The sequence below is a fragment of the Heterocephalus glaber genome, unplaced genomic scaffold (genome assembly GCF_053883595.1).
Source record: "Heterocephalus glaber isolate CG9 unplaced genomic scaffold, H.glaber_assembly_v1.0 deba00000901, whole genome shotgun sequence".
NCBI classification, from domain to species: domain Eukaryota; kingdom Metazoa; phylum Chordata; class Mammalia; order Rodentia; family Bathyergidae; genus Heterocephalus; species Heterocephalus glaber.
In genome coordinates this window covers 8,764,108-8,786,344 of record NW_028258171.1, presented here as the reverse complement: position 1 = coordinate 8,786,344, position 22,237 = coordinate 8,764,108, and the positions used below count along the sequence as shown (strand labels likewise).

The 22,237-nt window shown below is 32.2% G+C and overlaps 1 protein-coding gene across 2 annotated transcripts in view; it reads left to right on the top strand.

The window, feature by feature from the left end:
• The window catches only part of Mdga2 (MAM domain containing glycosylphosphatidylinositol anchor 2), an 801,066-nt gene extending 779,055 nt beyond the window's left edge, over positions 1 to 22,011 (top strand). For both annotated transcript variants that reach the window (XM_004835599.4, XM_087207963.1), the window contains 3 exons: positions 2,278 to 2,408; positions 14,719 to 14,824; positions 17,478 to 22,011. In XM_004835599.4, the coding sequence (XP_004835656.1) occupies positions 2,278 to 2,408; positions 14,719 to 14,824; positions 17,478 to 17,566 (326 nt within the window). In that variant the 3' untranslated portion in view covers positions 17,567 to 22,011. The remainder of the gene's footprint in view (positions 1 to 2,277; positions 2,409 to 14,718; positions 14,825 to 17,477) is intronic.
• The last annotated feature ends 226 nt before the right edge of the window (positions 22,012 to 22,237 follow it).

Here is a 22,237-nt window from a genome sequence, read left to right as displayed (position 1 = left end):
ATATCTGGAAGCTTTACTTCAATCAACTATAATCTTTTTCTAATAAAACAAGTAATATTTGCCTTTTAAAAATAATCTAGTCACAATTAAATACAGCTTATTTCTTTTATTCCAAAACTCAATTTTAGCTCTGAGATAATTCAGACCTGGCTTCTTTAGACTTAGGCAAAATATTTTTCATATAGTATATATTCAAGGAACACAGATTTAAATAACTTAAGTTTGATTTTATATTATATATGTATAAAAATGTCAATTAAGAAATGTAAATATGGTCATAGGCAAAGTATATATGCTGACAGAGAAAATAACCTATTAAATATGTACTGACCTAATACCAAATAATTATTGATATAATAAGTCAAATATATTAATGTTTCATTAAAGCATATTTTTATTTCTTTAAGTAAAGTTGGAAAAATACGTAGTATTTTTATTTTGTTAGTGAATTACAACTACTATATCATTTAATAGGTTTAAAATTGTCACGGTATTAATGTTTAAGTAAAATATGCATTTACAGATTTGATGATAGCATCAATTTCCTTGGTTCAATCAAAACAGTAGATAACGTTATGCAAGAAAAATAAAATTTCCATATAAAGTGGTACAAAAGAAGCCACAAAAGTGGTTTGGCATAAACATTACACAATTGGGGCTGGGGATTTAGCTCAGTGGTTTCACTGCCTGCTGTGCAAGCGCAAGGACCCGAGTTCTATCCCCGGTACCAAAAAACCAAAAAATCAAAACAAAACAAAAAAATCCACTTTCATAAACATTACAGAATTACTTTCTATTACTAAAAAAAGAGTTAAGAGGATGAATGGATGGAAAGAGAGAGAGGAGAGGGAATGGGAGAGGAGAGGGACAGGGGGAGAGGTCAATGAAGTTTCCAGAAAATCAAAATATATCACAATAATTGAGATATTAAACATTTCATCTATTAAAATATTGATTTCATAGTGATTAAGATGTAAAACTGAAACTCGAGTTCAAACTCTGCCTCTGCTATAAAGTAGGGCACATTACTTAACCCTTCTACATTTTGCCATCTAAAATGTGGAAAGATAATAATAATAAATATAGGATTGTTCGGGGATTAATTTATTACTTAGAGTAAGTGATCCTCATGTACTGCAATAATTTTTTATCTTCACAACTATTATTTGAAATACATTACATGAAAACATTCCAAGAGATGCAACAAATGCTTTATGTTCAAATAATTCTTTTGGAAGAAAAATAAGACTTGGATACAAATTATAGATATTCCTCTCTTAACAACTTACGCTTTTAGCAACTGCTCTGACTTACGACTACTCAGACTTACTCCCCATCTTTTTTGGCTCAGTTCTGTACATCTTGTTGATAGAGACTCAGTGCACAGTGCTGTAACATTTGCCGATTGTTCTGTACTGTATAGTGCTGTAGTTTTATATTCTGTTATACAGTACTACATGTAAGAGTTATGGAAATATGAGCAAAGTGATTAAGTTGGATCTTCCTATGACCATGCCTTTGTTCTGAATATTGTAATGTTCATACTATAGCCAGTTCCTCATTTAGTGACCAATTCAGTTAACAAACTAGTCATAAGACTGGAACGTGGTTGCTTCTATAATTTGCAAAAAACAAAAATGGTGCTCAGTGATAAATCTGGTCAAAACAATTGGGATCAAACTCTGACCAAGTCACTTAGCACATGATTATATGCTATATTTGTTTTTCTTTGTTGCTGTAGCAAATGACTGCATAGTGTGTGGCTTAAAACTGCAAAAATATATTCTCTTGTAGCTCTAGGAGAAATAAATTCAAAATAGGTATCATGAGGCTGAAATCAAGACAGGGTTGTTTCCTTCTGAAGGCTCCAGGGGAAAATCCGCTTCTTGGGGCTGCCTGGATTTTTTGACTTGTGGACCCGGCTTCCATCTTCAAAAGCAGATTACTTCTTCCCTGACATGGCTTTCCCTCCTATACTTTTCTTTATCTGTTTTATCTGTATGCTTGCCCTTAGAACCCAATCAGAAAAGAAGAATTATTCTATCTCAAAGTTCTTAATTGCTCCCTGAAAATTCCTTTTTACAACATAAGGTGACATAGGTTCTAAGAACAAGTACGTGGGTATCTTTGGATCATATCATGAAAGCATGATAGGAAAAAAGATGAGCACCAGAATGTTCTGCAAAATTTTACCTAAAAGTGTTTGAAGTGCTTCTTGTCAAGGAGAAACAGAAATGGAGAAAAGTATACAAAATAAAATTTCGTTGTTATTTTCAGGTGTTTTAAATGTATATCTACGTTTGAAAGGGCAAACAACAATAGAGAATCCGCTGTGGTCTTCAAGTGGTAATAAAGGACAACGATGGAATGAGGCTCATGTTAATATATATCCTATTACTTCATTTCAGGTAAGAAAAGAAATCACTTCTGCTCATAGATTGCTGTGTATGAGCATGACATTAAAGGTGAATCTTAAGCAAGTAGTAAATATGAGTACTCAAAAATTCTGTGATATGAACATCATAAAAATCACTTGATTAACTTTCTCTATAGTTCTGAAATCTCTCTTAAAAAGAGAAATGTCCATTTCCATTATTAATTAACACCTACCAAGGAGTATTTTTGCGTATTATCTCAAAGTTCAATTAATTTTGCTGGAGGAACTCTAACTCATTTATATAAAATCACATGCATATATTTTAGTCCCTGAAGAAAAATTATGTAGATTTTTGTAATAATGGAACTGGATAACCCATTCTCAATTTATCTATTTGAACTTTGTAGAATTTTATAATTTTACCTTTAACAAAACATGTCTCTTTAAGTTAATGACATTAACTTATTTATTTATTACTTTAACTCATTAATTTATTACTTTGATGGTCAGATCAAATATCTTTAAACAAGTAATTTTGTTTCATACAGGGAACTAAGGCTTGGTTTGTATGTGAGACTTACCTGTAAAGATATCATAGAATTTTTGGTAAATATAAGTGTCCATCATAGCTAAAGACAGTAGCCCACAAAACTATTTCAGTGGAGTTAATAATACAATTGTAGATACACACCATATACAAATACTATTAATATCACTAAAATGTAGTGAAAACTTAATTATACATGTGTTACATAATTCTATTCCCTATTTTGTAGTATTCAATTCCATTTTATGTTAGTATTATATTGCTGAATGGTTTTTCTACTAGTGATTCATTAGATACATTTCATGGCATAGGTGTAAGTGTATAGAAAATCAGTGACTGATCTAATTATGCCAATTTTTAATAAGAGGATTGTCCTGTGAAATAACCTGTAAAATTCTAATTGCTTTGGAGATTGAACTTCTAAGTCTAATCAAGATAATAAAGTGCACACATTCCCTTGCAGTAATAAAAAATACGGGAACAAGACTACCTGATTATCTACAAATACATAATAGCAGTTCAAATCATATGACTCTAGGAAAAACCAATCATTTTGTTTCCGTGAAGAACAATATCATTGGAAATTGAATCTGTGGCAACACATCATTAAACTAAATTAAACTGAGAAGACAGAACTTCAAATTATTACTGATAAATGTATGCTTGATATTACAATGTATGTACCTGTGTAGGCAAGAAAGAACCTATCTTTCTAAAATGTTGATAGTCTATTTATACTTTTGCATCGTGCCTGACACTCTCCAAATCAAAAATTTTAAATCAATTACATGTACAAGAATTTAAGAGAGCAATATATATATATTTTTTTTTGTACCGGCGATCGAACTCGGGTCCTTCCGCTTCCAAGGCAGGCGGCGGAACCACTGAGCTAAATCCCCGGCCCTAAGAGAGCAATATTAATGGTCCCTTTCCGATAATCCTTGGTTGACATTTACATTAGTTAAATAAATGTCTATTGAGGGCTTCAGGACAATCATTTACTCCAACAGACAAAAATTCAAGAATGTTTTCTGAGCTCCTACTATATGCATGTTAGTAGACACCAGGAGTATAAAAAATGATTGTTTACTTAGATTGGTAGAAATATACATCTAAAAATAGAAGTCACATACTGTGATAATTGTAGTAATAGAGATATGCATGAGTTTCTATAAACACATCTAGTGAACAAAGAGAATAGGGAGGAGAGGCTCAAAAAGATTATTGTAAAAGGTGCAACCGAGGAGAGAACTTGCAAAGCAGAGAGAGGGTTGGCATTAATATTCCAGGGAAGTGCTCAGTAAAGAAAGGCATCAAAGATCATAAACCACAGAATTTACCAGAGAAACAGTAAGTTGTTTATCTGGAATTGCTACGAAAAATAAATCAAGGACAGGTGAGAGATATGGTTAAGAAACTAAGCAATTTGGGCAATGTGGAGACATCAAGGTGTTTTACTCAGGGGATGACATGGCATATACATCACTCATTTTGTTACATGAAACGGTGGTTCAAGGAGGGAAAGCAGGAAGGCAAGGTGAGCAGACTCAGGCAAGGTACCTTTGTAAAATCCTTATAAAATATGTTGAAGCGGGGGAACTACAGAGCCGGTATATAGACAAGGAAATGATTTCAAGGGAGATGTAAAAAGTACAAGAACATTTTTCTGGTAAGGAATTTTGGAGGTGGACATGAATGTCTTAGAATTTTCCAATAAGAAAGTAGTGCTTCTGCTACACATTTACCTTAAATAATACAAGAGGAAAAGAGCTGAGATTCAGAAATGAATATGGTCACCTCCATTTTGAACATGTTATTATAAAATGTCTGTGAAAAATTTTAAAGACATGCAAGAAGTTATTGTATGTATTCCCTGGAAGTTTTGTGGACATATATATTTGAGAGTCATCAGATGATATGTGTTACTTAAAACTGTAAAAATACTTGATATTAGCAATGTGTGGTGTTGCATGCCTAAACTCCCAAAACACTGGAGGCTGAGACGGGAGGATTTCAAGTTCCAGCCCATCCTGGACAACTTACCAATGTAGGGAGACTCCATCTCAAAATAATAAATATAACTGGGAATGTAGCAGTGAGAAGGCCCTGGGTTCAATCCCCAGTATGGCAAAATGAATTAAATACAGTAATACCTTGGTTCATGAACATGGAACTAATTAAGTTCATGAACCGAGGTACCAGTGTGCATTAAAAAATGGTATTAACAAAGCAAAATATACATATAAAATTTGACTAAATGATAGGACTATACAGAACACTAAGCAATTACTGACATAACCTGTGAAACAGGAATTTAATCCTAAGTAGTACTTTCTATTTTTATTTTTTGTGTTACTAGGGATTGAACTGAGGACTTCATGCTTGTAAGCGCTTGCAAGCGCTCTTCTGCTGAGCTACTTCCCCAGCCCCTAAATAGTACATTTGAGAGTTGAAAAAAAAAAGAGAGCCAGGTATCCATGAAATTTAAAGATAATGGAACTCAAATTGCAAAGCAGATTGGGTCCAGTGACAAGTGCGCAGGATGTAATTGATAAATTTAAGAAGGTTTCAGCTGTGTCAGCATAAATTACAGATAATCTCCTAAGTGGATACAGAGTGTCTCCACCCTTGAGAAAGTTGTACAAGAAAAATTCCCATTTTAACTAAACTTGCTTCACTGATCATAACAGAATTATCTACAAGCAGATATTAAATTATTATGATTTACTCAAGTGATGATTCTTCTATTATATTTTCACATCAGAAAATTTAAAGATTTTTCTAATTTTGTTTTAAATTATTTTTGCAAGGGAACGAGGTTCATTATCCCAGGTAAAACAGGGAGAATACAAAAGGAAATGGCCCCTGAGTATACCGGGAAGGGTTTCACAAAGGAAAGAAACAAGGGGAGTGTCAGTTCCAAGTTTGATGTTGCAGTATTATAAGAAAGAGTTGCTTTTGTTTATGATCTATGACCTTAGGCCATTGCATCTCGTTCCCAGAATTATTGATTAAAAGGAGGAGGTTCAAGAAGGGATGAATCTTTCATTACCAGGAAGGGGTCAACGTAAATTCAGAGCAGAAAGATTTTACAGTTTACTAAAAATAATGCTTTCCATAACCCGAGAGATTTACATACTAAATTCATAAAAAGACATGCATAAGAATTTCAAAGCAGCTGTTCAAGAATGCTCAAATGAATCAAACTTTATCCACAATGGCCCAAACCTTGGAGAACATCTCTGTCCTCTGCCCTGAGCTCTTCACATTCTAATCTGGAAATCTGTGTTTGTTATAACTGCTTCTCCAGGTAGTTACCATTTCTGATGATCTATGTCTTTGTAGATGAAAAGTCTGTGTTTTCATTTGGTATTAATTTTATTTGCATTAAAGGACTATCCTTAACACTTTTGAAAATATGGATCTGTGCAAGATGAATTCTTTCGTTTATGTACTTTGAAAAATTCTATTTTGCCTTCATTTTTTGAAAAAAAAATTGCTCTTGGTATAGAGCATTCTAGCTTTGTTTTTCAGACTTTTAAAGATATTATTCTACTCTCTTCTTGTTTGTATTGTTTCCAAGTATAAATCTGTGGATACACTTATAGTTTTATTCTGTATGTTATGTCATTTTTGTCTCTGGTTGCTTTGAAGATTTTCACTTTATTGCTGGTTTAGATAAATTAGATTGTGATTTTTTTTCATTTTTTATATGTTTGAGGTTCATTGAACTTCTTGGGTCTGTGGGTTTCTAGTTTTAATTAAAATTGAGGATTTTCTAGCTAACATTTCTTGAAATATCTTACTCCCTCTCCTCTCCTTTGAAGACTTTATTTGTATGTTTACAAAGATCCTTGAAGGTGCTACATGGTTCGTTGATTTTTTTTTCCATTTTTATTTGTTCTATTTATCTTTAATTTTAAGTAGTTTCCAGTCGGTCTTTATATTCACTAATCACTTTTTCTGTGCTATTAAATCTGTCTTTAATTCTATTCAGTGTATTTTCTATCAGCCATTCGACTTCTCATCTCTATAAATTCAATTGTCTTTACACAAAATATTTCTCATGTGAAAAAATCTCATCTCAGTTAATGTTTTAAGCCTATGAAATCCACTTATAATTTCTGTTTGATGTCACTATCTACTAATGCTAACATCTATGTCAGTTCTTGCTGGGTTTCCATGATTGATTATTCTCTGTATGTATTATTATTTCTTTTGGCAAATCTGGTAAATTGATTGGTTGGCACACATTGTAAATTTTCTTTGATGGGTTCTGCACATCTTTGTGTTTTTGTAAATATTCTGGAATATTTTGTGTAGACGTTGGTGAGTTACACTTGGAAATGTCTGATCATTTTAAATTTGGTTTTAAGCTTTGTTAGGTGAGTCTATAATTAGGGTTCTCTCCCCACACCCTTCTGTAATTCTTTCTTTCCTGGTTTCTATCCTGACAATTGCAGTCTGCTTGCATTCTCAGCTCTACCTCCTTCACTAGATTTTCCACCATGTTTTATGTTGATTCCTTCTACTTCTACCATGGCCTAGAAACTGAAAAGGTCAATCAATGATGGGCTTGTCTTATTTGATTTCCATCTCTAAGGGGTCATTGTTTTCATTATCTGATTTCTGGTGTTCTAAACATCACTGTTTCATATACCACTTCAAGTTATATGATTGTTTCATGTGGAAGGATAAATTTGATTATGTGTGGTGATATAAATTAACTTATGAGAAATTATAATATTGTTCAAACTTAGATTTCTACCCTTTAAGGATGTTGTTGATTCAAGTGGAAGGCATACATCTTACCTTTTAGAATTTCAAATGGGATAAGTGAGTCTGAACTTCTGTTTCACCAATGCTTATTTTGTTTGTGTTGTATGCCTACAAATTAATTTGAACTATGTATCTTTTAAAAAATAACCACTTGCAAAAAGTCTTTTGTTTGACAATGTCCAGTTTGCTTTAATAAAAGTAAAATTATTGCGTAGGGCAAACAAGTTTTATTCTACTATAATTTCTTTGGGAGCTTTTTCTAGAATTAATTTTGCATTGTCAGTGCTTGTGATGGAAATATTTTTGCTGTGTTTGAAAATATTATGACAAACTTTTTTTTAAAAAAAGGTTACAATAGTTAGTGTTACCTTTATAATGTTATTTATATTTTATGTCCCGTACCTAGGAAAATAGCTAATCATCCTCTTTAATGCTTTACTTCTTCTATGATAGATTTCAAATGTCCTCCACTGATAAAATATAAAGAGGCATTATAATATACAAAACATCATTTATAATTTCTTCACTTGGGTGAAAGGGATTCTTGGAGATCTTTTATATCCTCACTTAAAGATTTGGAAATAAGTTTTCAAGACAAGACACAGATAGTTAACACTAAATAGGGACTGGACAAAATAATAAAGTTTTTATTACATCATGGCTTTATGTTCTAACTAAAAATGATAATAGCCTAGAAAACATTGTAATCATTGTGAGACATTACATGATCATGTAGTTACATATCTGACATTCTAAGCCAGATTCTAGGGCAATTATATGACTCCAGAATTATCCATTGAAAACATTTTCCAATTGCAGCTCACAATTTAGTCTGTTTCTTTAGTTTCTTTGCCAAAAGTCAACATCTCATGTTATTATTTCAGATTAGAAGCTTTGACAAACAATTGGCATTCATCCAGCAAGTTAAACTGGCAGTCTTGTAAAGATAGACTCATTGTTAATATTTGAGATAGTATCCCCAAGGAAAAACCAAGGTTACCCACCTGATCTATTGTATTGTCTCTCAAAATTTCTTTTATAATGGTTGAGAAAATTCAGTTTTTACTGAGCCAATAAAAAAATGAAGGTAACATTATTAATTCTAACAACAATTTTTAAATTTATTCATATCTTGTTTTTCAAAGTGATATACATACTCCATTCTTAAACTGCATTCTTATGCTTTTGTACTCCCCTCAACAATCTCGTCAGTAACCAAAAATGTTGTGAACATTTGCAGAAAGCACCATTAATGTTGAAGTAGATCATCAGAGTGTACTGTATTCTTTGAGGTTCTAAGCTACTTTTGCTTGTTAGAACTGCACGTAGAGTTTCTTCTTTTGCTGAGAAATTATGTTTGAATACAAACTTTAATAGCATCATCTATCTATGTCTTTGTATGGACATTATATGGTTTGATGACAATGTTTACAAGAAACTTTTAATTCATTCATTCATTGAAATAATCTTGTGCTACATAATTTTCATACAGAAGTCCATATAATTTTAATTCCTGTTTGAACTTATACACCAAGTGTTCATTTTCTTATTATGAAGTATTTCTTGCATATTACATGCACACTCTGTGAAAACAGTTACATCTTAAGCTTGTCACTTCAGTTAATGAAAGCCATTGTAAATAATATCAATATGATTGTGTGGGGAAAGAATTTGCATAATTTCTTCATCTTTTAGGAAAAATAAACTTCAACATTTTCTTCCTAGTTATCAAGATGCTGATAATTCCTTTTTCAAGTCAATTTAACCAATCACATTTCAAAAGTACAGAAGAGGAAAGAAACATAGTTTTAGCCATGTAATGCGTAGCAGGCAGAATCACGATGAAACTTCATAAAAATGGTATAATTTAACTTTTTAAATGAGAGCTTTTCTTAAAATGAACATGATTCAGATTTTTTCACTGAATACAGATCAGATTGTTCATGTTGAAATACATCATGCTTGAAGGAACTGTTACAGTTTGAGAAAAATTTTTCAGCAAAGATTTATTTTTATAAAGATGTGAAAGTTTGGCTAAGGCACATTCTCTACATTTAATATCTAAACATTTTATTTCTATAATTTGCCTCACAATGTAAATCACTGTCCCTCGGTCTTAGTTCAGAAGTAATTAATGAGTTTATTGTAAACTACACACTGGAGTCGACACACAGCATATAGACAGCACACAAGCTGAACTGCATCAGACAATCCACTCCCCAACACACCCTCTCCTCTCTCAGGAGAACCACCGAAGTGGCTGCTCTTTACAGCTTCCTGCTCAGGACTTAGATCTTTAGCACAAGGAGATTCACTCTTGTGATTTTGACCCAGCTGCACAGGGAGGCAGGAAGAAATAAAGATGAAAAAGGTCATTAAGAGAAAAAGCAGTCTTTAAAGATTGTAACAGAAGTTTTAAAGTGCTTTGAGCAATGGTGGGATCGTTCTAATTAAAACATGGCTTACGGGACAAAACAGCTGTGAAAAGTTCATGAGTGATTTTGACGATTTATAAAATTTCATTTTTATGTTTTTTCAAAATTCCATCATTTTATAGTGTCTTCTGCCTGCAGGTAACAAGGGCTTACTATGGTAGAAATAATTCCGTACTTTAAATAAGAATTCGATTTTATAACTATTCATCTTTATATAGTAAGGTAAATCCTTGTTTTCTCAAGCCTCTTTGTGTCTCCAGCATCTTTCTTTTTTTTCTTTATTAAATTCTTTTATTGGTACTCTGTAGGAATACAACACAATTGCATTTCTCATTGGGAACTGTACCTTTACATAATGCATCTTGGTTCTTATTTTTTCCCCATTCCTAGCCCTCCCTTCACCCCCTCCACCCTTCCCTATTTACAAAGACTTTATTTCCATTTTTTCAGTTTCTCATCATTTTTCCTTTCCTTTCTTTCCTTTCCCCTGCCCCTCCCACTACCCCTACCCCCTTGGATCTTTTCTTCCTATTTTGCATTATCGATTATTCATTCTAATCATTGGTACATTTTAGGTATACAATTTAATGGCATTTATCATTGGAAATTTGCAACTTTACAGAGTCTCTCTTGGTTCTTATTTTTCACCCTTGCCCAGCCCTCCCTTCAAGCCCTCCATTCCTATTTACAAAGATTTTGTTCCTATAGTTCCATTTTCTCATATTAATCCCATTCCCTTCTATCCTTTCCCTAGCCCTCCTACTTCCTTCCCCTTTGCCCCTTTTCTTCCTATTTCACATTACCTATAATAGATTTTACTCCATATTTACACTTTCAGTTTCTCACACCAGAGAAACTATTTGGTATTTATACATGTGTGTCCTATTTATTTCACTTAAGGGTATCGCCTCAATGTGCATCCACTTAGCTATAAATGTCTCTAATTTCTCATTTTTTATGGCTGAATAGTACTCCATTTTATTAAAAACCCCACATTTTCTTTATCCTGTCTCCAGTTGATGGGCATTTGGGCTGTTTCCAAGTTTTAACTATCACAAACTGTGCTGCTATGAACATGGTTGCACATATATCAGGTGTGGTTCATTTAATTCTTTGGAGAAGATCCCCAGCAGTGGAATAGCGGGGTCAAATGGGACTTCCAGTCCTAGTTCTTTGAGGTATCTCCATACTGATTGGGCTTCAACTTGCCAAAGATTAAAACTAGACCTACATCTCTCGCTGTGCACTAAACTAAAATCAAAATGGATTAAAGATCTAAATATTAAAATAGAAACTCTGAACCAGTTGGAACAGAGGTTAGGTAGAACCCTTGAAGACATCGGTGTCGGAAAAGATTTTATGAACAAAACCTCAGTTGCCCGTGAACTAGGACAAACAATCAACAAGTGGGATCTCTTCTTATTAAAAGGCTTCTATACAGCAAGAGAAACCACCAGCAGTGTGAAGAGACAACCCACAATGTGGGAAAAAATCTTCACCTGCTCTTCCTCAGACAAAGGTCTACTATCTCGAATCTATAAAGAATTTAAAAAGATCAGACCTCCCAAATTTAAAGACCCAATCCGAAAATGGGCATCTGAAATGAACAGACATTTCTCAGACAAAGAAGTAGAAATAGCAAATAAATACATGAAAAAATGTTCAACATCACTGGTCATTCGAGAGATGCAAATGAAAACAATGCTGAGATTTCACTTCACTCCAGAAAGAATGGCTGCTGTCATGAAATCAACCAATAACAAATGCTGGCGGGGCTGTGGGGAAAGAGGAACCCTGCTCCACTGCTGGTGGGAGTGTAGACTGGTGCAAGCACTGTGGAAATCCAGCATCTTTCCCAATGAAAAAATTCTGACTTCAACTTCGCACATGTAAATTTCAGGTGGTTGAAAGTGCAGGTGATTTTTAACTCATTCTTCTGGACTCTTCACCTTATCTCCTTCTCCAAGTCCCCACACACAGCATATGAGAATGCCATCCTCTTATCTTTCCCATGGCTACATTATCAATCCTGTATCACACTCTATGAGCAACAGCAACGTTTCTGCCTTTTCCCTTCCCACCTCCCACTACCTCCTTTTAAATTTAAATTCTGGCTAATTGGGGTGGTTTAAGCATGACTATACCAAACTTTCCTTCTCACCTCTCCTTCACTCCAGAATTAAAAGGACTGGCAGGCAGAGCTCTACATTCCAATCCATTCAATCATTTGAAATACCTCCATATAGTAAGAAACTTACACTGAGGATAGCACCTAAGTTTATTCAGTAACAAGGTATTAGTCTTGCAGCAAAATGGGGAAACATTTGATTATATGGTACAGACATATACAGTATGAATCTTAGTGTTCTGGGCTTCTCTGCAAGGTAATATTTCATTCTTGTTATTACCTTCAGAAAACAGCAGTCAGCAGCATCGCATAATTGAAGCAAACATCTGGTAGCAAAACTGTTGTTTTACTGTTAATACTGATTTGTGTCAGGTAAGGGGCCCATATTACAAAAGGAAAGTGCACCTAAATAGACTGAAAAAATGTTTTTAATGGCCATTTCCTAATCTCCCCAGATACCACCCTAGGTCCAATGCAAATAGTTATTTCCAGGCACCAAAATAATCCTTCATTGTCATTCTACCCAAGGGCTGTGAATTCATAAACTGCTAGCTTGGTTCTCAATATTTGAACCCTAGTGGGTCATTCATTGTGTTTTGTCTTTGTGATATAAGATATTTGAGGTTTTTTCAAGGAGTTGGTTTTGGACAATCTTTATTAATGTGTTTATTTCAATAAAGGACTATATACAGGAAAATCTATAAAAGTTATATTTATTAATAAAACTTAAAATGTCTTCTATCAAATTGAAAATTATGTCTTCTGTACTACATCTAAATTGAGGACAGGGACTCAATGAAAAAGTTTAAAACAAATACCTTTGCTTACTAGTTGAGCTTTTCATTGATAAAATGATTGCATATCAAAGAAAAATAGATGGTTTAGTTTAGTTTTAGTTCATTTCTAAACTAAACTAAGTCCTCTGAAGATCACTTCAAATTTGCCTTTAAGGAGCTACAAAAACAAAACTCTTAATGCTGACAAAAATAAGCATACAAATTTACTGTAATGAAATAAAGCTAGAAATGTTATTCAACTTGATGTTTGAAAGAGTTTTTAATTAATTTTTTTCCTTACAAAGGCCAAAAAGATATTTTACTTAGAATTTTCTCTGGGAATATAAAAAACTAAATTAATAGATCACCTTTTAATATTAAAAGTATTTTTTTCATGTTTTATTAATGCATATTAATTTTACAAAATATTGGATTTCTATGTGGTATTTTTGTACATGTGTATAATGCATTTTGATCATATCCATCCTCCCTATTTGGGAGGTTATAGGGAAAATTCTAAAAGAATCATACTTCCTTAAAAATTAAATTTTAAAAGGTTTCTAATTATGCTTATTATTATATCCAGAATTTAGTAATAAAGGCAGTCAGAGTCAATTCATTTATTCTTTAAATACTCACACTTTAAGCCTCAATGCACATCTTTGTTGTATACTGGAAATTCAAAGATTTTTTCCATAGATTCAAAATAAACTAATAAATATACTTGAGCTTTAAAAATAGAATATCAAAAGTGAAATCATATGGGAAAATCATAAATTCAACATAGGGAATATGAAGAATCTTTATAATCTGTTTGCAAAGGATCAAACTCTTTCTGAAATGATAAACTTTTGTTCTAGTTTTTATTTTATTTTATTTATTTATTTATTTATTTTTGGTACTGGGGATCAAACTCGGGTCCTTGTTCTTGTGTAGCAGGCAGCAAAACCACTGAGCTAAATTCCCAGCCCTGTTCTAGTTTTTAATAACCATAATAGTGTGGTAAAGAACCCAGAACTGATCCACGCCTTAAAATAGCTCAGGAAAACTAGTATTATGAGAAATGTTTGGAGGAAATTTGAGGTAATATATTTCAAAAAAATACTAGTAAAACTTTTTTATTACTTCTGAAAATTGAAAGTGAGAGGATTTGCAGTTGTCTTATCGTATTATTCATTTAAATTTAGTTTTGCTGGGAAACCAACACAGATTTTGATGTGAAAGGCTAATATTATGCATTGACACAATTATTGGCTTTGTTTAACAAAGTGTAGTTTTTTTTATTCATTAAGTTTATTGATACATTTTAGGTGTACAATACAGTTACATTCATCATTGGGAATTTGTACCTTTACATGATCTATCTTGGCTCTTTTTTTTTCTGCTTTCCCCTGCCCTCCTGTCAATCCCTCCTCCCCTCCCTGTTTAAAGAATCTTTGTTTCAATTTCTTTCCTTTTCTCATATTTATTTCTTTCTCTACGCCTTCCACCTCCCAGTATAATAGGTAGTGTGAAATAGAAAGTGTGGTTTTTGTAATTAACAATTTGGAAACAATTCAAGAGTTAAAAAATCCTAGGATTAGTGACATGTTTATATTTTTCTCCTAAATTTCTTAGTAGAAATTGATCTTCAAATCAAAGCTTCACATTAAGTTTTGTTTCATTCATATTCATAGCTCATTTTTGAAGGTATTCGGGGTCCTGGAATAGAAGGTGATATTGCCATTGATGATGTATCCATTGCAGAAGGAGAATGTGCAAAACAAGACCTAACTACTAAGAGTAAGTGTCTTTTCTTGTGCTTGGTTTAATATGATTGGTTTAACTGCTAATAAATTAATGTTTTAATTAGAATAAACAAATTTATTTTTAGTTTGTTTATTTAGAAATTTCTTCTGCCAAAGATCCAAAAGTTTTGAAGTTATTTTTAATTCAAAGCATTAAGTTCTATTGTGGTCATATTTGGACTCACATAACATAAAACTATTTTTTAATTTATGTAAAGCAAATACACTTAATTTTAAATAAAAATTAAAATATTTGAATTTCAAAAATTTTTAAAGCTTTCACTAAAACATTTGACAAATCTATATACTTAATATTCATATACAAACTGTTTTTGTTCTCCAAAGAATTAAGGAATATATTTCCTAGATCTAATCTTTGTTGACAATTTTAATAGATTTAGTAGATTGCTAAAAAAAAACCCTTTGTACATGTATTAAGTAAATAACGTGGCCCTATTTTTTTTCTATCTACACCACAATCTTGTTCAGTAATTGGGTTTTCAGGCTTTATACTAGTTTGACTATTAGAATTTAATGATACTTTTAAATTTATTATATTAAAATAAAATAATTAATAATAATTAAAATAATAATAGTTAAAATATATATTTAAATTATTATATTAATGATACTTTTATTTTTCACCACAGGTCCCCAAAAGAAGTATACATAAAATGATAAATAACACAAAAACATTAGATTTATGTGTAGAACAACTTTTAAAAATCTTTCTCCTCATATTATATATTTGGAAGCTATATTTAAAATCATTCCTGTTAAAAATTTCTCTAATTGAAGGATTTTCTCAGGCCTATCTGAAATCTTTAATTTTGTGGTTATGGGAAAGAGGGAACATTCAAGATAAAATTTTTTTACAAATAACTCACTAATAATTTAGCATATACAAAAGCATGAAAATTCATTTTTTATAAGTCCAGAGAAAATCAGAGTCTTTGTTAACAGTATATTTAGGGAGAAAGCATGTCTGTCTAGAATGTTGAAAGTCAAACTCACACAACTATCCAGTGATTGCTTAGATGAACCAAATTGACTCCATTCTTCAGCACTGTGAAAAGACAAAAACTAATTGTGTATAACAATGAGCTCTCTTGTTCGTAGTTTCTTATCATTACACTTAGCATTTAAAATACACATTTAGTGAAACCTCCCTGGAGTTTACTGATTTTGTGTTAGAAAAGCATCAGCTGTACACTGGTTTGTTTAATGTGTCAAAACACAGGCATCCCCCTCTGAGAAGTATGGGATTTCTTTTGAATTTCACAACATGAATCACTGGGAATAAAATTATGTTACCTGAAGGTAGTTACTGCTCTATACAGAAACTTAACGTTTTTATATTTTAATCACTACAAATTATAAATTAAATTCCAGAAATTAAATTAAATTTTTCCAGGAGAAGAAAACAAAAGAACGTATCACTTCCTAGGGGAGAAAGTGGAAATGGCAGGACTAGCCACAGTAAAATGAGGATGAAATCCCATCGGGACTCCTTTGTTACACTACAGACATTTCATAATCAGTTTTCTTCCCTTAAAATAGTAAATCCAGAGAAATGTCTGTCTGCTTTAATAGGACAAATGTGTATGTGTTGGCAGCATTTTTTTTTTACCTCTATAAATCAGAGGAACAAAAATAAGCTATTTGGTTGAGAAAATATTCTCTTACATTTGTTTCCTTTAAATTATCACATAATTAAGTTCATTTTGGAGTTTAAGTGTTTGATAAATATTCAATTAATGTCAAGTTCTAAATACAGACCAGCCTGAAACCTACTCTTTCTCACTCAGTTTCCCAGTCCTTCCCAGTTAGTATATGGTAGCAGGACCACAGCACCGATTACATGGATTATATCTCTATTTTCAAAGCTCAGTTTTCTCCTAGCTGGGAATCATTTTGTAACGTTAGGCAACTTCATGAATTATCAGGTATCCTTATGTTAGTCTGCCTAGGTAAGCTTTGTATTCTTTGAGTTATTTCCTGGACCAGAAGCTTTAACTGAGGTACTAACTGCAAGAACAATGTCAAAGTTGGCGGGGAAAATTTTTTAGTCAGATTGGGCTTTATAATGCTTCCAAAAAATTAATCTAAAGGAACAATTAATTAGCATAAATTATAGGTAATGAATTCATGATCTAAACACAGATATCCAATGTTGTAGTAATGAATTTCTCTAACCTTAACCATCCCTTTCTAGTTTACATCAAGAGCAGGATTTTTTTTTTTTTTTTGATTGTTTGTTTTTCTTCTCCTAGTCTTCAAGCTTAAATATTTCTGGAAGCTTGAAAATTAAAACCCATCTTTAGGATTTCTGAGTTTGCCTCCCATCCGTGCTTTCATAGGGTCAGCATTCTGGGTTTAACTCAACCACAAATCCCTGTGAATGTGTTTTGAACGAGTATTTATAACGTAGTATTTCCATTTAAAATATGCAAATATTCTTATTTTTTCAAATACCTATTATTTTCCTTTTGCTTGGCCTTATAAATAAAGCCAATTAAAAAACTATTCAAAAATGTTTTCCATATATGAAATTTGTGTTTTTTTAAACAATCAATGCAGCCATATTAAAAGCTACATGGAATTCTTATTCTCCTTTGTATTTTTGGTTTTATTTTCCTTTTCTCTAGATTCCGTTGATGGTGCTGTTGGGATTTTAGTTCATATATGGCTTTTTCCAGTTATCGTCCTCATCTCTATCCTAAGTCCTCGAAGGTGACCTTATCCTGGCAGAGGCTATCAAAGTTTCACCTGGCACTGGCATGAAGAAAGAGTCTTTGTAAATGGACGTTAAAAAACAAACTACCAAAGATTCCTCCACTGACTACTGACTCAAACATAAAATAATAAAAACAAAATTTTTTAAGCACTGAGGATAAAAAAGACATGATGGAAATATAACTTATTCCAAACTACATATAAAAGATAATCTTGACATGAGTAGAGAAGAGACCTTCAGGTGCTTTTGTGGCTAAAATGATTACAGTGTCATCTGGTTGAACTCTGGAAAAAAAAAAAAAGAGCTATAGAAATCCTCGTCAAAGCACAAAGTCATGGCTGGTTTTGTTTCAAATGAATAGTTTGCTTGTTACCATGGAAACCTAATGGCCTGCCAACAAAAACCTCACTGTAAACAGGGTACATGAAGAGCTGGCATTTATTTTCCTTTCAAAAGGTTTTACGTACAGAATTAAATAAATGTAGGCCCTTTTACCTTTGGCTGTTACCCTTCTTTGAAAATACCGGAACTCTGAATTATTTAAAGCATTCATTTTCCTTCCCACCTTTATCCCCACCCCATACTTACTATTATTTTTTTTTTCTTCCCATGGCTAAGCTAAATAACTGTATGCTGTCTCTCTCTGCATGCACTACTATCCAGGGCAGTAACCTGGGCTGACATATTACACAGGCTTATCGGAGTTTGCTTGCGGCCACTTGAACACCCAAACTATGTCATCTGTTCCAATGAAGAAACCAAACCACCATCTTTTATAAATTGCCATGGAAACCAAGTGCCTTCAATGAAACAAGCCTGAATAATTTTCCAACTCAGAAGCTTGCACTGCTACGAGTGGTTTGTGTAAAACTATTTTGTAAACAAACTACAGAGCCTAAATGTGCAAATGACAGGCAAGACAACAAAGCCGCTTCTGAAGAAGAAAGGACCGGAGCTGCTGCGTAAGCCCATGCAGACAAGATATTTGTTGTTTAACCTCCTAGACAGCCATGGCCTTTCGGCTTATTGTCCATTAAAGAATAACTTCCATTGAGACCAGACATGGGAGCAACACTTTTTTCTTCCAGGTTATTAAATGGGTCAACCAGAGCAAAAGGTTTTTAAGATAATACTTAGCGCAGAAGGTGGTAAAACACAAAAGTGATTTGTACTGTAACCTCCATTTGAAATGAAATTGGCCCTAGCTTTAGAGGGAACATGAAAATGTTTGTGATTGCAGTGTGCACAAACTCTACAGCGGAACTGGGCCTGAAAAATCTGGCTTTATTCTAAACACTGAAGGTAACATGCCTCTGCCCTATAGTCAGACTCTGTGCAAATTGTGAAATATTATTTTATTATTTTAAAAGATTAAAAAACACTTTTACAAAAAAACAAAAACCTGTAAAAATGATTTTGAGCTACCTGAGAACAAATCGTACCTTTAACCAGCCAGTTTTCCAATGCATTGTAAATTTCACTTAAACCTGTTGGTTATGAAAATTTGAAGATCTTTTTCCTTAAATTATCTCAGCTTTTAACTTCATTTAAAAAGACTTTTGTCTAAAGAAGAATATTACTATTATATGTTATTTCAATACCCCAGGATTAGAAAAAAGCTGATTATGCAAGTAATTGGGATATAAGTATTAAATTATAACATTTGCAAATATTAATATTAAAAGCACAACAAAATGTAGTGGAAAAATGACAAAGCTTGATTTTTTAAGAAAAATCTGTAGAAATGTTCATGCAAATTCAGTAATTCAATTTAAACTCTAATTTTACAGCTATGTTCAATAAAGCCTCTTTCCAGGTAAGGTCTGACAAGCGGTATGTGTGTTTGTTGAGCAATCTTCACTTATCACTAAAGGGAGATTATCTATACAATTTATTGGTTATGTACCATAATAAATCATCAGTGCTTCATATACCTTTAAGTACGCAGGAAGAAATTTTAATAAGAATGCCCTGATGCACTCTCCCATATTTATAACACACGTTAAAAAATGTTAAATCTTTGTAGGTAAAATATGAATTGGTCATATAATGTATATTTTCATAGTCAGTTCAGAGGGAACACATCAGAATATTTAGGTAGTGATATAATTGAGCTCTAAACAAACCCTTAAATCAAAGGGAACAAACAAATGAGTTTCATAATTTACTTGAATGAATTAGGCATCTTGAAAGTTTTTCAGAATTCTAGTCATTCATATGTTTTTATCAAACCAAAGAGATTCAAGTAAAGCATGTCTGGGGGCCCTTACCCTCCTTCTCCATGACTTCCGTTTTACAGCAACTAACCACTTCTCTTCACTATCACCTATTAGCAGATCATCCTGTTTTACTGCATTATTATTGTCAATAATATGAATAAAAGTGTTTCAGATCTAAAGAGAGGCTTAATGCATTGCCTTCTTTTAACTATCTTTAAATTGATTTGAGAGAGCCTTTTGCAAAAAAAAATAAAAACAAACAAAAATTTAAATTCAGAATACTTGAATATATGTGTCCTTTAGAGGAATATATCCAAATTTCTTTTACTTTTAACTAATCCTGAAAAAAGGAAGTGCTACAAATGAAAGTTTCTATCATACTATGAAGCACTGATAAAATCCTAAAATAATCTCAAATTCTCACATCATAAGAATATACACACTTCTGAAATTCATGAGAACTGGCTGGTATGTCAAAATTTTAATTAAATTTTTAAGAAATTGCAGATGATTGTGAAGAATAAATGGTAATCAGAAGTGCAAAGCAATCAGATTTATTAAGATGATAATAAATTAAAATATATCTCAAGTGCATTCTGGTTTATTTATGTAAACTAACAGAAAGAAAGAATCAGTGTTGGTCACTTCAGATCAAATATCCAGTTGTTTTAATTGAAAATAAAAGGTACAATGCAGAAATTTTTAAATGATTGAGATAAATGAAACAAATTATTCTAAGTAAGCCTCTTTAATATTAGTAATAATAATGAAAACTTTAAAACACCCATTTAACAACTGCCTTCCTTTTATTAATATTTTTGTATTTATTATGAGTTGGAGTCCACAACATATTACCCCTTTCCCATTTTGATAATGTATTTAAAGTATAATTGGTGCCTATGTTTTTGTTGTTATTTTATAGAGAGGCATCAGGCAATGAAGTTTTCAATTTTCCAGGAGAAAGAACATACCATGTAATCTCCTACTGCCAGTAATTGATCTCAATTAATTAGGAACATTACCCTGTTTCATCAGTTCAGAGATGTTTGTTTCTCTACACTTTATCCTGTCGGCAATTGGGCCTCTTTTAATTGCAATTGGCAACGTTTCTGTGTAGTGATATTTAAAATGTATCTTAGAACTAATGGCATTTTAAATATGATAAAATTCACTAAATTTGCCAGAAGTGCCAAATAATGCCTAGTATTACTTTTCATCAAATCCAAAACTGATAAAAAGATTATCCAACCATATTTTAAAGATTTATATTAACTATTAATTGACTATGCAGTATTTTAAAATAACCTATTTATTCTGTTCTTTTTAAAAAATTCAAGTCTTCTCTTAGGTTGTGCATGTATACCTACCCTCATTCACTTCTTCTTTCCTTTACCTTGTTACCTATTGTTTTAGTTCCATCACAAAATTTATTATGCAACGTATCCCTGGTTTAAAATGTTCCTTGGTTCTAGGTGTGTGGCCTACCATTAAATTTTCTTTAAGAGAATTGAAAGATGCATGGTATACCACAATGTCGTATAACTGACATTGGAACTAATGGTATTTTATTTCACATATATCACAGAATTGACTTTGGCATGGCAATGATTATAATTCATAACAATCAGAATTAGAACCCTCCTAATCAGTTATATCATGTAATAAATAATAAAAATAATGCCATTCTTTACTTTTATATTTAAAAATATGATGAAATACAAATTACAACTGTACTAACTTTTCACCAAACATGCATTTTTATTTTAAAGACTTTATAATAAAATTAATCTGACAATAAAATGTGTAGTTTCAAGAACAATTAATTCATTTAGTTCTGTACGTAAGACTGTATGAAACTGGCTGTGGTATTCTTCATGATCTATTTTTGTTTGTTTTGATCAATAATTTGAAAGATGGTGAAAGGCTAATCCAATTTTGATAGACTGATTACAAAGGATTGTTTTTGAATGCATGTTCTTTATCACAAAACTTTTTTTAATGTGCCTTTCAAAGAGGAGGGCCACTCAACAGATATCTAAACTGGAAAAATTTTATATCCCCCAAATACAATTGTTTCCTGATTGATGACTGCATCTTGCTAATCATTCATCTGTGTCTCAACAAAGCAGAAGGTTTACTCTTCTTGCAACTGGGTAGTTGATGTCAATGAGGAGTTATTGCATTTTCTGTGAAAACAATAAAAGCATAGGGTTCAATCCCAAACTATTTCCTTTCCTACAGTGTTCCCTTTGTGGCTAACCAGTTTAATTAGTTTTCTTAATGCTTATTTTTAAAAAGCAATGTCTGGCATTTTCTACTTTGATTTAAGAGAGAAGCTAACACAAAATGATCAGAATATTTTTCAGGTCTAATATAAAAAAGTCATGGCTGAATATCCATAATATGTATCAGTAAACATGTATGTTGTTGTTATGTAAAAGAGAAAGACTTA